General features: G+C 41.9%; 2 protein-coding genes across 2 annotated transcripts; both read right to left on the bottom strand.

The window, feature by feature from the left end:
- Window positions 1-740: 740 nt before the first annotated feature.
- LOC141300960 (tripartite motif-containing protein 16-like) lies at window positions 741-6,863 on the bottom strand. The gene is made up of 7 exons (XM_073831234.1): window positions 6,282-6,863; window positions 6,098-6,193; window positions 5,695-5,928; window positions 4,833-4,841; window positions 1,833-1,980; window positions 1,672-1,731; window positions 741-1,495 (listed from the first exon to the last, which is right to left on the bottom strand). Exons 1-7 carry the CDS (start codon window positions 6,861-6,863, stop codon window positions 924-926), a joined length of 1,701 nt encoding a protein of 566 aa, XP_073687335.1. The 3' UTR covers window positions 741-923.
- A 2,900-nt stretch (window positions 6,864-9,763) lies between these two features.
- Window positions 9,764-13,586, bottom strand: LOC141300893 (tripartite motif-containing protein 16-like protein). Its single transcript, XM_073831176.1, has 6 exons — window positions 13,004-13,586; window positions 12,558-12,653; window positions 12,176-12,409; window positions 11,818-11,974; window positions 11,657-11,716; window positions 9,764-11,471 (listed from the first exon to the last, which is right to left on the bottom strand). The coding sequence occupies exons 1-6, from the start codon at window positions 13,583-13,585 to the stop codon at window positions 10,900-10,902; spliced, it is 1,701 nt and encodes a 566-aa protein (XP_073687277.1). The 5' UTR covers window position 13,586; the 3' UTR covers window positions 9,764-10,899.
- Between the last annotated feature and the right edge of the window lie 3,529 nt (window positions 13,587-17,115).

The raw sequence follows: 17,115 nt of genomic DNA on the forward strand, positions 1-17,115 counted from the left end.
AGCGTTTTCTGATTGCCATTCTGACTGCTTACCTGTGTATAACTCTGCCTGTTGATGATCGTTTTACGTCTCTTGGATTTGCCCCTTTTGCCAAGTTTGCCTGATTGGACTGATATTCGTGTACGGACTCTCAGCCTGCCCTTTGACTAATCTCTTCGGATCATCCCTCTGTATGGTGACTGATTTGGACTGCTTATCTGGTTTGGACATTAACAGTAAGTCTTATCTGGTACCCAAAACTGAATGAACAGTTGTCTATCAGCCAAGAGTTTGACTGAGAAAAGTCAGAGAACAGCAGAAGCAGGAGACAACGTGATGATAAAAATAGTTTATTGCATAATCTTAGTTGTGTATGTTTCAGTGCTCAGACTTCATCTGATAAACAAAAATCCAGCAAATAATGATATCAAACTGATTCACAACATCCCATAAACCATGAACTTCCATCACCATTCTCTCTTATCTCTTATTCATACAGACAAAACAGTTCATGAAACCCTATAATCATGAGATTGAACAATAATATAAATGCAGAAATATAAATATAAATGCATATTAAAAATAACAAGTGAATAAATGATTAAATAAGTAAAATTATGTAAATGATAAATTATAAAAACAATTAAATGATAAATTATATAAATGACTAATGACTATAAATGATTATATGATTAAATGATTATAAACTAATTAAAATGAAAAATAAGAACACAACACAAATGTATGATTGTTCTCTTGATGCAACACACACACAGTTTGTATTTGAGGATCCTTCATCTGCTATCAGGACAGCTAGAGAAACTGCAAGTTTCCAGAAAACACTTTTATCCTGTCTTACTTTAAACTGACTGACAGGATTGAGGTCAGAGTCTGTAGTGATTAGTTTTTATGACTTATGTGTGAATCAAGTCCAAGTCACAGACTCAAGTTTCCATCTCTGCTGTTAGATCACACAGTTTCACAGATGATCCAGGAACAATCCCAAACCCAGGATAGAGCGGCTGAGTGAATGTGGTGTGTTCTGTGTGGATGAGGCTCATTGTGTCAGAGACACTGTAGAAGGACAGAGTTCCTGCTCTGTGATCCACATACACTCCTATTCTACAGACATCATTCACTCCTACTCTACTGATGATGGGCTTCACAGGGAGAGCAGTCTTTCTCTTATTGTGCCAGAATGAGTAACTGGAGGGAGTGCAGAACAAAGTCCAGGACTGACCATTGTATCCAAACACACACTCATCACCCGATCCCTTCCCGCTGATGCTCTTATATGACACTGATATAAACACACCATCATCTCCACTCCACTCCAGCTCCCAGTAACAGCATCCACACACACTCTCTCTACACAACACCTGGCAATAATGAATAAATCTGTCTGGATGATCAGGATACGGCTGGACTGTTTTAGTGTAAATAGCCATTCTGTCTCCCTCAGACAGACGGATGTGTTTACTCACTGTGTTTGGATCCAGAGTCAGAAACCTGAAATCTGATGAAGATAAAATAAGACTTATTTCATGAATTTCCCACAAACGTACTCTTTCCAAATACATGTGATATGTTTACAGTCTTTTTAATAGCACTGTGTCTGTGTAGTTAGGTTAACTCCAGTGTGAAATTATACAGTCATTTTAGTCACTCTGTGTGTGTTTCATAGTGTCTTACATTGCAGCAACTCTGGCCTAGACTTGGGTTCTTTGAGGGCAATAATTTCGCTGCATGTTACTGTGGACATAAAGACACATCATTATTGTGATTCCCATGTGAAACAGGAATCTCTCCCATATTGTTTTTAATAGTTTCTTCTGTGTGATGTGACACATTACCTCTGCCAGATATCTGTTTAATCTCTTCTTTGCAGAAATTCTCCAGTTTTTCTTTCAGTTTAGAAACTAATTCTCCTATATCACTGAAAGAGAACTGAGAACTGATGGAGTTGGGCTGATCTGTAGATTCAGGAGAGATGGAGAAACTCTGCAGGAGACAAAAATACAACAAGCCTGTATTTTTTCCCCCTCAATTTTAAAATCTTGTGTGTAATGCACTTAGGCCTAATCTAATACTAATGTAAATACTCCAGTAATTAGCTCCATACACAAGTTTTCCAGACACACTGAAACACATGAGAATCGTCTCGGGTTACGTATGTAACCCTCGTTCCCCGAGGGAATGAGACGCTGCGTCATTCAAATGCTATGGGGAATGCCATTGGCAAGCCTCTCTCTGAATGTAGTCTACCAACCAATCAAAGGACAGGAGTGACGTCACCGGAGTGGTGACGTCATCGACCGGAAAGTATAAAGCATGTGCGTTTGAAGCCGGCTTCAACTTCCAGGAATGAAGCGATGCGCGGCAGGAATGCGGAAATTATGGTCAATGATGCAGCGTCTCGTTCCCTCAGGGAACCAGGATTACATACGTAACCCGAGACGTTCCCTTCCGGGAACTCGGCTGCGTCATTCAAACGCTATGGGGTGCTCCATAATTCCAAATCCCTGCCTAGTGTCTGCTAGGACAAGGGTGGAAAGAGTTGTGTCTGGTGAATCATGCCAGAACACAGGAACAGTCTCTGCCTGGGGAAATTGCCAGGACGCGAGTGGTAATACACCTCTGTCTGGGAAACAGCCAGAACAAGAGGGAAATAAATGTACCTTGGCCAGGGGAAATTGCCAGGACGCGAGGGATGAAGAAAATCTGCTTAGGGAAATTACTAGGACAAGAGTGGTAATACACCTCTGTCTGGGGAACTGCCAGAACAAGAGGGAGATAAATACACCTCAGCCTGGGAAACTGCCAGGACATGAGGGAAATCCTTGTCTGTCACTCAAGGACAGAAGAGCCTGGAGCGGCTCTCAGGTATAGCTCGTAGAGGCTGACAAATGTTAAAGGTGAGGACCAACCCGCAGCACTGCAGATGTCCTGTATAGGGACACCTGCTGCCAGAGCTTTGGAGGCAGCCAAGCCTTGAGTAGAGTGAGCCTTGACCCCCAAGGGTGATGGCAGGCCAGATGACTCGTACGCAGTAGAAATGGCATCTACAATCCATCTACTGATAGTAGGTTTTGAAGCAGGGCACCCACTCTTAGGGGGGCTGTAACAAACCAAAAGTTGCTCTGATTTACGCCACATGGCAGCTCTGTGGACATATGTGTCTAGTGCTCGCACTGGACACATACACTTATACTTCCGATGGTCGGGCTCCACGAATAGAGGAGGGTAAAAGGCCTGGAGTGTAACCGGCTGTTGTATTGCTGTCGGGACCTTCGGGACATACCCGGCTCTCGGGTACAAAAAGGCTTTGGCCAGACCAGGCGCAAAGTCAATATAAGAGGGGGCCACTGAAAAGGCCTGAAGGTCTCCTACTCTCTTTAGTGAGGTAAGCGCGAGCAGCAGCGCAGTCTTAATTGTAAGACAACGATCCGAAATCTCCTCTATAGGCTCAAATGGAGGTCTTCAAGCGATAACGCCGCCACGTACTCCTTCAGGGTGGAGTGGGTTAGCCCTGTAGATTAGCGAGACTGCAAAAACTCCAGTACTGTACCTATCGGGCAGTGAACTGGGTCTAATTGGTGTTGGTTGCACCATGCAGTGAACAACTTCCATTTAAGGCCATAGAGTTTCCTTGTAGAGGGAGCTCTGGAATGAAGGATTGTCTCAGCAACTTCGGTTGAGAGACCAGCCTCTATGAGTTGTGCCCCCTCAGGAGCCACACCCATAGTTTCCAAATCTTGGGGCGGGGGTGAAAGATTAAGCCCCCGGCCTGCGAGAGGAGGTCCCTCCTGACGGGAATCTCCCATGGAGAGCCATCGAGGAGGGTGATTATGTCCGAGAACCATACTCGGGCCGGCCAGTACGGGACTACTAGTAGCAGCCGTACTCCATACCGGTGTACTCTTTACAGAACTCCGGGGAGCAGAGCGATCAGGGGAAAGGTGTACAGATGTAGCCTCGGCCACGTCTGTACCATCGCATCCAGACCCAGAGGAGCAGGAGGCACTAAGGAGAACCAGAGGGGACATTGCGATGTCTCTCAAGTTGCAAAGAGGTCCACTTGAGCCTGGCCAAACACTCTCCAAATCTGTTGCACCACCTCTGGGTGGAGCATCCAATCCCCGGGCCTTGGCCCCTGCCTTGACAGGACGTCTGCTCCTGCATTGAGGTGTCCAGGGATGTGAACAGCTCTGAGCGAGTGAAGTTTTCCCTGTGACCACGGGAGGATATGGTACGCCAGCTTGCACTTCATTGACTGAGTTGCCGAACAGACCAGAAGGCTGCAGCGGGGCGTCCAGGAGGAGGACCCTGTCCTTTTCCTTCATATCGGACAGGGTCAGCCACAAGTGCCCCTCCGCCGCCAGAGCAAGATCGGCTGTGTGGCGCAACTCCGATACATTAACCTCCTGACTGTCATCTAATTCCTTCAGCAGGTCAGCCTGGTAGGCTTGCAAAATAGACATTGTGTGCAAGCATGCTCCAGCCTGACCTGCCGACGTGTACCCCTTGCCCAACAAGCCCAATGTTATTTTAAGAGGCCTGGAGGGCAAGGAAGGAGCCTTCAGAGATGATGCCAGGCCAGGTGACAGATAGCCCGCAAGCATCTGTTCAACCTGCGGCATCATCTTATAGCCACACTCTTCCATCCCCCCGACATTTCCATAATAGTTGGAGGAGGGAACGAAAAGGTGGGCTGAAAAGGGTTTTGGAAGGCTCCTTTTTTGGAGTGGTGACTTTGTCCGCAGGAAGCGTTCGTCTAGTTTGCTTCGCTGTGGCTCATTAGTATGTTGTGCAGGCCAATTGATGTTTAATTTGTCAACTGCACGTGTCACCACCTCCAAAAGCTCCTCATACTGTGGGAACCGGGGGAGCGGTTGTGCACTTTCGTCAATGCTCTCCACATCAACCTCCTCCTCGGAAGATAGGAGAAGTGCTGAGACCTCTTCCTGGTAGGAAGGAACCGCAGCGCAGGCTTCCTCATCCAGTAGAAGGTCATCCGATCTGTTAGGTGAGGAGGGAGATAGGGGATCACCCGTCTCCATACCCTCTAACAGATCGAGCTGCGAACCCCACGAGTGCAGCTGCCGTTCCGCCTCGGCGGAAGCGGGGCCGGACCCGCGGGGAACGCTGTTGAGGGCTCCCTCCTCAAAAAGAGCCCTCCGGGAGCGAAGCACCCGCAGTTGAAGGCGTTCACACTGCGGACAGCAAGCCCCCTCGAGGGCTGACTGTGCATGCTCCGCACCCAAGCAGACTACACACAGAACTTGTGTATCCCCACCAACAATGAAACGTTGGCAGGGAGGAACACACGCTCTGTGAGGCTGCTCAACCACTTTCTTAGATAAACTCTTTCCCCCTTTGGTTGACATGTCTACTCAAAATAAAGCTGTGCAAACTGGCACAAAAATCAGCAGACATGCAACAGACAGACAAACAGAGAGCGCTTCGCTGAATGACAAAAGCTGAAGCCGGCTTGAAACGCACGTGCTTTATACTTCCCGGTCGATGACGTCACTCCCGTCATCTGATTGGTTGGTAGACTACGTTCAGAGAGAGGCTCGCCAATGGCGTTCCCCATAGCGTTTGAATGACTCAGCCGAGTTCCCGGAAGGGAACTCCAGTCTGTTTGTCAGATCTGTGTCACAGCAGGATGTGTCTCAAGTCCACTATGGTCCTGTTCTTCTAGATGTCTGTTACCTGCAGGAACTGGATGTGATCCTGTGTGTGTGAAAGCTGCTCCAGCTCAGCGTCTCTCCTCCTCAGATCATTGATCTCCTGCTCCAGTCGCTCCAGTCGTCCTTCAGCTCGACTCACTGCTCGCTTTTCCTGATCTCTGATCAGCCGTATCAGCTCAGAGCGGCTTCTCTCAATGGAGCGAATGAGCTCAGTAAAGATCCTCTCAGTGTCCTCCACTGCTGTCTGTGCAGAGCGCTGTTAGAAACACAGCACAATCAGCTCTCACTCACTCAACATCAGTCTATCAGCTCTATGAGTCTAATGTCTACACATCTATGAGTCTAATGTCTACACATCTATGAGTCTAATGAGTCTAAGAATGGCTCTTCAGTCTATCAGCTCTTGTTCTTCTGCACAAACTCACCTTATAAGAGTCCACAGTCTTTCTCAGCTCCTCAAGCTCTTTCTGTCTCTCCTGGATTCTCTTGCGATATTTCATTTGTGTCTCTTTCAGAATACTCTGTCAAATGTAGATTGATGAAAACAGTCTCAGTGTTATCAGGATCTGAATAATGAGTCAGATTGTTTTAATGTGCTTGAGCTCATACCTGTTTGTCAGTCCTCTCTGCTTCAGCTGTCACAGTCTCATGGTTCTTGTGTTCCTCCATCATACACAGATAACAAATGCAGCGCTGGTCGGTTCGACAGTAGAGTTTCAGCTGTTCGTCGTGTTTTGAGCAGATCATCTCTCGTAGTCGTCCGCTGGCATCGGTCAGTTTGTGTTTCTTACTTCTGAACCAACTCTCATGTTGTTGCAGGTGATTCTGACAGTAAGAGTTCAGACACACCAGACAGGACTTGACAGCTTTGTGTTTGGTCTCAGTACAGACGTCACACTCCACGTCTCCAGATCCGGCTTCACCGTCGGCGGTTTGGAGTCTGGTCTTCTTCAGGTTCTCCAGCATTTCAGCCAGCAGTACATTGGTAGCTAAAGCAGGTCTGGGACTGAAGGTCTGTCTGCACTGAGGGCAGCTGTAGACTCCCTTCTGATCCTCCTCATTCCAGCAGTCTGTAATACAGCTCTTACAGTAACTGTGTCCACAGGCGGTCGTCACTGGATCCTTCAGCAGATCCAGACACACTGGACACGTGAACTGGTCCTGAGCCACTGGAATACTGGCTTCTGCCATTGTGTGTGAGTTTGTGTCAGAGAAACAGAGACTGAGGGACCGTCTACAGCTCTTCACTTTCACTTTCACTTACTAGAAAATGTGAAGTTATTTCCTGGTTTAGTGTTTGAGAGACGTGTGCAAAACTATGGGGCAATACAGCTTCTCTTCCATCATCTGGAGGAGTGTAGTAAAAGACATTCAAGATCAGAATTTATATTTATTAATTACTGCTTTTCTTTCATTGTGTTTTATACAGAAAAGATGAATCATTTTCATTATTATGTGAAGCGCCCCCTGCTGGAGACAGATGCATGTGTTCAGTGGTTACTCACACAGAGAGCAGGTTTGGACAGCAGAGGATCTCAATCAGAGTGAAGGAAACACATCTGGATGAATGAATGAGGCCTGCTGATCATGAGAACTACAGACTCAGAATAATATTATTAAAGCAGGACTTTAGTTCTTAAGCCTAAAACAGAAATGTCTGATAGGTGAGTAGAGTTTTAGAAACAAGTTCTGTCAAATATGTATGATTTTCGTCTGTTTCTCCTAACACTGTGAGAATGTAGTTACAGAACAGGCCGCTTGCCTTTGTTAGTCTAGCTTTAGTATTTTCAGACAGGAGAGTGATGTCTTTAGTGTGAAATGAGATGTGGTTTGACTCCATGTGAGCGTAATATAAGTTCACAGAGCTGGAAGTTCAGTCGGAGGCTGTTGTCAATGAGGGTTTTGGAAAAGCGTGAAGAAGTGCTCTTTCTCACAAGAAAAACTGGTAATGATGTATTGGATTAAAATTAATAAATGCCTGGCTCTTTCTCCAAACTCATCAGGGAAACTTTACCTCAATAATATACAACTCTAAGATCATATAAATCACATGGGCAGTTAAAGTAATGTATTTTAAGCTTCTATGTGTTATTACAGTTTGTGATTGTAATGATTACAACATAAGGATAATATTCTGCCTTATAGAATGTCCATCTAAAGTTGGCATCACTGAAGTCTTTAATTGCATCATCCACAAATGAGACCAAACCAAACCAGAGCTGGTGCAATCTCCATCTGTTCTACAAACTGCATATAACCTCGGAACAAACGCTGAATCCTGTGCATGCAAATGCATATCCAGACTGATATGTTTGTGAGACTTTGAGATCTGTGCAGAATTGCAGTTGAACTTTCTTCCAGCAGATGGTGCTAATGGTCTATTTACTTTCACATTTGCTGTAGACAAGATGTTTAGTAGCAAGATGCTGGAATCATGGTATTAAGACAGTGATGTTCTGTAATTAGGGTTGTGCCACATACAACAATTTGAACAAACATCCCAATATGATTTAATCTTAAACAGTTAAAGAAAAAAACAAGTTAACAGAAGGAAAACATAAAACTTAAAATATTTTGAAAGCTTGAAACATATTTTAATAAGTTCCAGATTGAGTTTGAGTATGGTTCTTCAAGCTTTTTTCAAGGTAAATTAAAAATACTTTTTCATTTTTTTCTATCATTCATAATTTATGTACACTGTGCATCAGCAAAAACTGTGATGAAATAAATGAATGATACATTTGTTTAGAGCTTCTATACCACTATACTAGCTGCCTTAACCACAGCATAAAGACACAGATCTATTCAGAATTATTAAACACAGCAAAATACAAAAAAAGAAATGTGTTGAATGTGGCAATCTGAAGGCGTCTTGACGTCATCGGTGAACAGTTCTACTATCAGAGTGTTTGAAGTGTTAGATGCCCATATGTACATAAACATATGTTTATTAATCCATATATTCACAATAGCACGTTAACTTTGATTTTTTTGAGTACCAGACAGTTATGTCTAATTGAGTAACAATGAGAGCATACAATCTTTCCATTAAAATTAATTTTAAGAATGAATTGTTTGTATCATGAGCCATCCATAAATAAAAAACTTATCTAATATAGAGACCGATTAAACTGGTCTCTGAAAAAAACAGGAACATAAGAGGTGTGCTATACAGTAATGGAGGATGTATTTATATGTTTTTAATGCTTTGGAAATACAAAATGTGTTTTTGTCATTCCAGTAAATTCTTCTCTTCCGCATCACCGTCCTCCGCTATTATCAAGAGCACTGTGACGCATTTCTTCTGCTTGTGAACATGGCGCAGCGGAAGTGTGTTCTATGTCAGCAGCACCACACACAAGAGAAGAATCGTCACACGGACTGTTTTATTGATGTCCGAACTATGTTTCTCAGTTGTGTTGCTGTCATGCAGAGTTCATCAAAAATAAATTAATTTGTGTTCTGAAGATAAACAAAGGTCTAACAGGTTTGGAACGACATGAGGGTGAGTAATTAATGAAAGAATTTTCATTTTTGGGTGAACTAACACTAACATAAAATAATGACAAACTAAGATTATAAATGTGGATCAATTTCCCTGACACAAGAATGATACAACAGCAAAATGGATCTAAACATTAGCATCTAAAATGAGCAAATATGTCAAAAAAAAAGAGAAAAGAAAACTTAAATAGTATAATTGGCATCTAATGCAATCAGAAATAGACTCACTTTCCTGCTGTCCTAATATCAATCAGTTGATAACTTCTCTTTCACATGAGAGTGACACAATGAACAAATCCAGATCCACCTGGATCATGTCAGAAATATCTGTTTTGTCTGGTATCTGAACAACTAGTCAGCTGGGTTATCGATACCCAAAACCCATGAACATCAAGACGTGTCTGGTACCCAAAACTGTACTAAGAGTCTTCTATCAACCAAGAGTTTGACTGAGAAAAGCCAGAGAAGAGCAGAAGCAGGAGACAAAGTGATTTTATTGTATAATGATGAGTTTTATGGTATCTTAGTTAACTCTCAGAGGGATTGGCATAGTAATGTATGACAATGTTAATGTGTTTGGTCTTGGTGGAATAGATCTGCTGCTGCTGTAGAGCAAGTACTGAGACTTACTACTGACAATACATCCATAACATGCTGCTGTGATCACGTGAGAAATACTGCTGCTGCACATATAACATACATGAAATATCCCCTATGTAGCATACACAAATCCCCATAGCAGATCTATACAGGTGGAGCTGGGGAAGGTGGAGGGTTTCTGAAGTGGCCAACTGCTACAGCAAGCACTATTCATATATATTTGAAACATCAAATTCTCCAAAACTGTTCACCAAGCTTACAATTAAATTTCATATTTGAAATCACCAATGAAATCTGACAACAACTGTCTCATAAATGTTGTTCCTTAAGGTCCAGTAGTGATAAAATTGGTTGTTTTTGATGCTAGAGCAGTTTTTGATGCTAGAGCAGCCAATGTGCAGTCATGAGCGCAAGTTTGCGGGACTTCAAACGGCAGCTGTAGTGACGCGATGATTTTAACTAATCAACGATTGCCTCTTTCACCATATTGGCCTTTCTCCCCTTTATATATAATAGGAGTGCACAGTCTTCCTATATATATATAAAGTCTTTGGTTATACCTATCAGACTCCGCCATCTAGAGTTTCATGCCAGAACTTTGTATTTGCATATGTTTCACTGCTCAGACTTTGTCCGATGAACACAAATTTAACAAGTAGTGCTATACCAAACTGATTCACAACAACATCCCATAAACCTAGAGTTTCCATTAACATTCCCATTTTATTCATACAGACAAAACAGTTCATAAAACCACACAATTATAAGAGTAAACAATAATGTAAATGCATAGGCAACAAAAATAATAAGAAATATCTAATATGAAAAAAATAATAATAATAAATTATCAAATAATTAAAATTATATGAATGATAAAAATATATAATTTATTAATTATATGGCCAATTTTTTTTAATTGATGATTAAATTATTATAAATGAATTAAAACAAGAAAAATAAAGACAACACAATTGTAAATGATTACTTTCTTGATGCAACACACAGAGTTTGCATTTGAGGATTGTTCACCTGCTATCAAGACAGCTATCAGGACTGAGGTCTGACCCTATATGACAGACTAACTGTAGTCAGAGTTTGTTTGTTTTGTTTGCTTGTTTTTTACTCAAGTTTCCATCTCTGCTGTTAGATCACACAGTTTCACTCCTGAGTCTACAGCAATCCCAAACCCAGGATAGAGCGGCTGAGTGAATGTGGTGTGTTCTGTGTGGATGAGGCTCATTGTGTTTCTAGAGACGCTGTAGAAGGACAGAGTTCCTGCTCCGTGATCCACAAACACTCCTACTCTACAGACATCATTCACTCCTATTCTACCAATGATGGGCTTCACAGGGAGAGCTGTCACTATCTTATTGTGTCCGAATGAGTATCTGGAGGGAGTGCAGTACAAACTCCAGGACTGATCATTAAATCCAAACACACACTCAATACTCCGTCCCTTTCTGCTGATGCTCTTATATGACACTGATATAAACACAACATCTCCACTCCACTCCAGCTCCCAGTAACAGCGTCCACACACACTCTCTCTACACAACACCTGACGCTTAGCCTCAAATCTGTCTGGATGATCAGGATACGGCTGGACTGTTTTAGTGACAGTAGCTGCTCTGTTTCTCTCAGACAGACAGATGTGTTTATTCACTGTGTTTGGATCCAGAGTCAGAAACCTGAAATCTGATGAAGATAAAATAAGACTTATTTCATGAACTTCACACAAACATACTCTTTCCAAATACATACATTTCAATTTATATACGTTCACAGTGTTTTTAATAGCACTGTGTCTGTGTAGTTTAGTTTACTCCAGTGTCAAATTATAGTCATTTTAGTCACTCTGTGTGTGTTTCATAGTGTCTTACATTGCAGAAACTCTGGCCTGGACTTCAGTTCTTTGATGGGAATAATTTCACTGCATGTTACTGTGGACATAAAGACACATCATTATTGTGATTCTCATGTGAAACAGGAATCTCTCCCATATTGTTTTTAATAGTTTCTTCTGTGTGATATGACACATTACCTCTGCCAGATATCTGTTCAATCTCTTCTTTGCAGAAATCCTCCAGTTTTTCTTTCAGTTTAGAAACTGATTTCTCCATATCATTGAAAGAGAACTGAGAACTGATGCTGATGGACTGCTCTGTAGATTCAGGAGAGATGGAGAAAGACTGGAAACTCTGCAGGAGACAAAAATACAACAAGCTTGTTTTTATTTATAGTCTAATAATAATGTAAATACTCCAGTAATTGGCTCCATACACAGGTTTATTCCAGACACACTGAAACACATGAGAATCTCCAGTGTGTTTGTCAGATCTGTGTCACAGCAGGATGTGTCTCAAGTCCACTATGGTCCTGTTCTTCTAGATGTCTGTTACCTGCAGGAACTGGATGTGATCCTGTGTGTGTGAAAGCTGCTCCAGCTCAGCGTCTCTCCTCCTCAGATCATTGATCTCCTGCTCCAGTCGCTCCAGTCGTCCTTCAGCTCGACTCACTGCTCGCTTTTCCTGATCTCTGATCAGCCGTATCAGCTCAGAGCGGCTTCTCTCAATGGAGCGAATGAGCTCAGTAAAGATCCTCTCAGTGTCCTCCACTGCTGTCTGTGCAGAGCGCTGTTAGAAACACAGCACAATCAGCTCTCACTCACTCAACATCAGTCTATCAGCTCTATATGAGTCTAATGTCTATACATCTATGAGTCTAATGAGTCTAAGAATGGCTCTTCAGTCTATCAGCTCTTGTTCTTCTGCACAAACTCACCTTATAAGAGTCCACAGTCTTTCTCAGCTCCTCAAGCTCTTTCTGTCTCTCCTGGATTCTCTCGCGATATTTCATTTGTGTCTCTTTCAGAATACTCTGTCAAAATTCACACAAATACACCAGCAATATTACACAAACTTGATAAAAAAGTTTGTCAAGTCAAACTTTAGGTTGGCTTAAGAAAGTCTAGCCTGAAAGTTGGAAATAGTTTTAAAAGCTTGAAGTTTGAAAGTTGAAAGCAGTTTGCTTCATCCTCACTTTATTGTCATTTCGTTTCATGCCCTGATAACAGCTTTACACAATATGCAGTCTTTCCTGTCAAATGCTAACCAGCGGCTAATGACAGACATTCTTTAGTCTTTAGATTGATAAAACAGTCCAAAGTCAGTGTTATTAGGATCTAAACAATAATGAGTCAGATTGTTTTAATGTGCTTGAGCTCATACCTGTTTGTCAGTCCTCTCTGCTTCAGCTGTCACAGTCTCATGGTTCTTGTGTTCCTCCATCATACACAGATAACAAATGCAGCGCTGGTCGGTTCGACAGTAGAGTTTCAGCTGTTCGTCGTGTTTTGAGCAGATCATCTCTCGTAGTCGTCCGCTGGCATCGGTCAGTTTGTGTTTCTTACTTCTGAACCAACTCTCATGTTGTTGCAGGTGATTCTGACAGTAAGAGTTCAGACACACCAGACAGGACTTGACAGCTTTGTGTTTGGTCTCAGTACAGACGTCACACTCCACGTCTCCAGATCCGGCTTCACCGTCGGCGGTTTGGAGTCTGGTCTTCTTCAGGTTCTCCAGCATTTCAGCCAGCAGTACATTGGTAGCTAAAGCAGGTCTGGGACTGAAGGTCTGTCTGCACTGAGGGCAGCTGTAGACTCCCTTCTGATCCTCCTCATTCCAGCAGTCTGTAATACAGCTCTTACAGTAACTGTGTCCACAGGCGGTCGCCACTGGGTCCTTCAGCAGATCCAGACACACTGGACACGTGAACTGGTCCTGAGCCACTGGAATACTGGCTTCTGCCATTGTGTGTGAGTTTGTGTCAGAGAAATAGAGACTGAGTGACCGTCTACAGCTCTTCACTTTCACTTTCACTTACTAGAAAATGTGAAGTTATTTCCTGGTTTAGTGTTTGAGAGACGTGTGCAAAACTATGGGGCAATACAGCTTCTCTTATATCATCTGGAGGAGTGCAGTTAAAGACATTTAAGATTTTGAAATTAATCAAGAATTTATATTTATTCACATATTTTCTAAAAATCACGTATTAACTACTCAAATTAATGACTGCTCTTCTTTCATTGTGTTTTATACAGTAAAGACGAATCATTTTCCTGAACTCTGAATGAGAAGAAGATTTGAAACTGTGATGTTGGTGAATGTGAAGCGCCCCCTGCTGGAGACAGATGCATGTGTTCAGTGGTTACTCACACAGAGAGCAGGTTTGGACAGCAGAGGATCTCAATCAGAGTGAAGGAAACACATCTGGATGAATGAATGAGGCCTGCTGATCATGAGAAATACTCAGTATATTATTATTAATGCAGGACTTTAGATCTTAAGCCTAAAACAGAAATGTCTGATAGATGAGTAGTGTTTTAGAAACAGTCATTTTACAAGTTCTGTCAAATATATACAGTCAAGCCCGAAACTATTCATACCCCTGGCAATTTCTGACTTAAAGTTACTTTTATTCAACCAGCAAGTTTTTTTTTTTTTTATTAGAAATGTCACAGATGTCTCCCAGAAGATAATAAGACGATGTACAAGAGGCATCATTGTGGAAAAAACATATTGCTTGTCTTTTATTTACATTTGAACAAAAAGTGGCATGTCCAAAAATGTTCATACCCTTCTCAATAATCAATAGAAAAGCCTTTATTGGCAATTACAGCAATCAAACGCTTCCTATAATTGCTGATCATCTTTTTGCATGTCTCCACTGGTATTTTCACCCATTCATCGATGAGCTCCAACTCTTTCAGGTTAGAGGGTCTCCTCACCATCAGCCTGATCTTTAGCTCCTCCACAGATTCTCAATTGGATTTAAATCAGGACTCTGGCTGGGCCACTGCTAAACGGTAATGTTTTTGTCTGCTAACCATTTGTTCACCACTTTTGCTGTGTGTTTTGGGTCATTGTGCTGAAATGTCCACTGGTGCCCAAAGCCAAGTTTCTCTGCAGACTGCCTGATGTTGTTGTTGTTGAGAATTTTGATGTATTGCTCCTTTGTCATGGAGCCGTTTACTGTGATGAGGTTCCCTGGTCCACTTGCTGTAAAACACCCCCAAAACATTAGGTTCCCAGCACCATGTTTGACAGTGGGGATGGTGTTCTTAGGGTTGAAGACTTCTCCTTTTTTACGCCATATGAAGGCTACATCATTGTGGCCAAACAATTCAGTTTTTGTTTGATCTGACCATAAAACAGAAGACCAGAAGTCTTCCTCTTTGTCCAGATGAGCATTTGCAAAGGCCTTATCTGGAGAAGTGGTGTCCTTCTTGGTCTGCGTCCGTGGATCCCAGTGGTGTTCAGTGTCTGTTGGACTGTCTGCCTTGAGATGTTCCACCAGCAGAGCCCAGATTCATCAGGATGGCCTTGGTGATGATCCTAGTATTCTTTTTTACCTCTCTCACCATCCTCCTGACCAGCACAGGTGTCATTTTTGGTTTCCGACCAAGTCCTCTGAGATTTTTCACAGTGCGGAACGTCTTTTATTTTTTAATAATACTTTGCACTGTAGCCACTGGAACTATAAAACATTTAGATATGGTCTTATAGCCCTTTCCTGATTGTGAGCAGCTCAATGCGCAGCCGCAGGTCCTCAGTGAGCTCTTTTGTCTTAGCCATGACTGTCCACAAACCAACAGCAGAGAGCTTCTGTGTTTCACCTGTTGAGTTGATTAAAACAGCTGTTCCCAATGAATCAGGGTAATTAGGATGCTTCAGAACAGCTTGGACTATTTGGAATGGTATATAACTTTGGATTTTCCCATGGACTGTGACAGTTTGCAAAGAGTGTGAATAATTTTGGACATGCCACTTTTGTTTTGTTACGATGACGCCTCTTGTACATCGTCTTGTTATCTTTTGGGAGAAGCCTTTTTTACCTTTTTCTGGTAAAAAAATAAATAAAAAATTGCTGATTGAAGAAAACTAACTTTAAGTCAGAATTTGCCAGGGGTATGAATAATTTCGGGCTTGACTGTATATGGGTTTTTGTCTTCTCCTAACTCAGAGAATGTAGTTACAGAACAGGCCACTTGTGAACTGCAAGAGAAGCGAGTGCTTAGGGTTAAAGACCAAAATATGATCATATTATTTTGTCCTTTGTCTTTGTTAGTCTAGCTTTAGTATTTTCAGACAGGAGAGTGATGTCTTTAGTGTGAAATGAGATGTGGTTTGACTCCATGTGAGCGTAATCTAAGTTCACAGAGCTGGAAGTTCAGTAGGAGGCTGTTGTCAATGTGGGTTTTGTTTCTGGTCTGGAAAAGCGTGAAGAAGTGCTCTTTCTCCGGCTGTAGAGGCTCAGTAACTTCATTAGGATAACAGGCAGCACATGCTAGAGCTCTGGATCAGATGCTTCATAACGTGACCCTTCACTTCACTTCAGTTCCTGTCCCACACCAGCATTCATGTCCAGCAGACACAGACGGACAGATGTTTCCCCTTTACCTGCAGTCCAGGTGAGATCCTCACACTTACTCTTCATCAGCAGCACCATCACAGCGCTTGAGCTCGACCTAATCATTAATTATCTTCTTCTTATGTGTTATATGAGTTATGTCTTGTATGAATTACTGATGTCAGTATCTGAATGATGAAAATGACACACTCTTAACTAAATGAGTTTGAAATAACAGGCCTATTAGAATGATATAGGGGATTTAAGCTTTTTATTTTAATTTATGATCATTTCAAAATATTCTATCAATCATTACCATGTGTTGCTGATTTCACCTGGATTACCAGCAGTTTTATTTTGACAAAAGAACATTTCCATTGTCTTTTCTAAGCAGGAATGTTTGATTTATCATTTATTGTGAAAAAGACTGGCAAAAGAAAACACTCCTTATCCTCACAAGTCTTACTGTAGATCCAGAGATACAGAAAGAGAGATGAATAAGTACAGCCTATTGGCCGTAATTAACAAAAGATATACATAGACATCTGTAGATGTGAAATCATGTGTAATGTAAGTAACTATCAGTGACATGACATGGATATTACACTGGAATAACAACATAAATGTGTTTTATGAGGACCTTTCTATGGAATTAAAATAGCTTGAAAAACATACTAAACATGCATTACAAGTAACGCAAGTAACATCAGATTACTTTTTTGAAGTACTAGTAAAGTAACACATTATTTTTTAATTTATAAGAAAATATTGTTACTTTTTTAAAAAAAGTAACGCAAGTTACATTTAGTTTCCTATATGTATTTAATCCCATTTGATTAACTAGTGTCTTTGCTGCTGACCTGTGTTGATCCAGTTCAACCATACTAATAAGAATTTGTGCTTAATTTGCTGAAGAAGAGTTGAATTTCCT

This window comes from Garra rufa, chromosome 24 (assembly GCF_049309525.1).
Source record: "Garra rufa chromosome 24, GarRuf1.0, whole genome shotgun sequence".
Classification (NCBI taxonomy): Eukaryota; Metazoa; Chordata; class Actinopteri; order Cypriniformes; family Cyprinidae; genus Garra; species Garra rufa.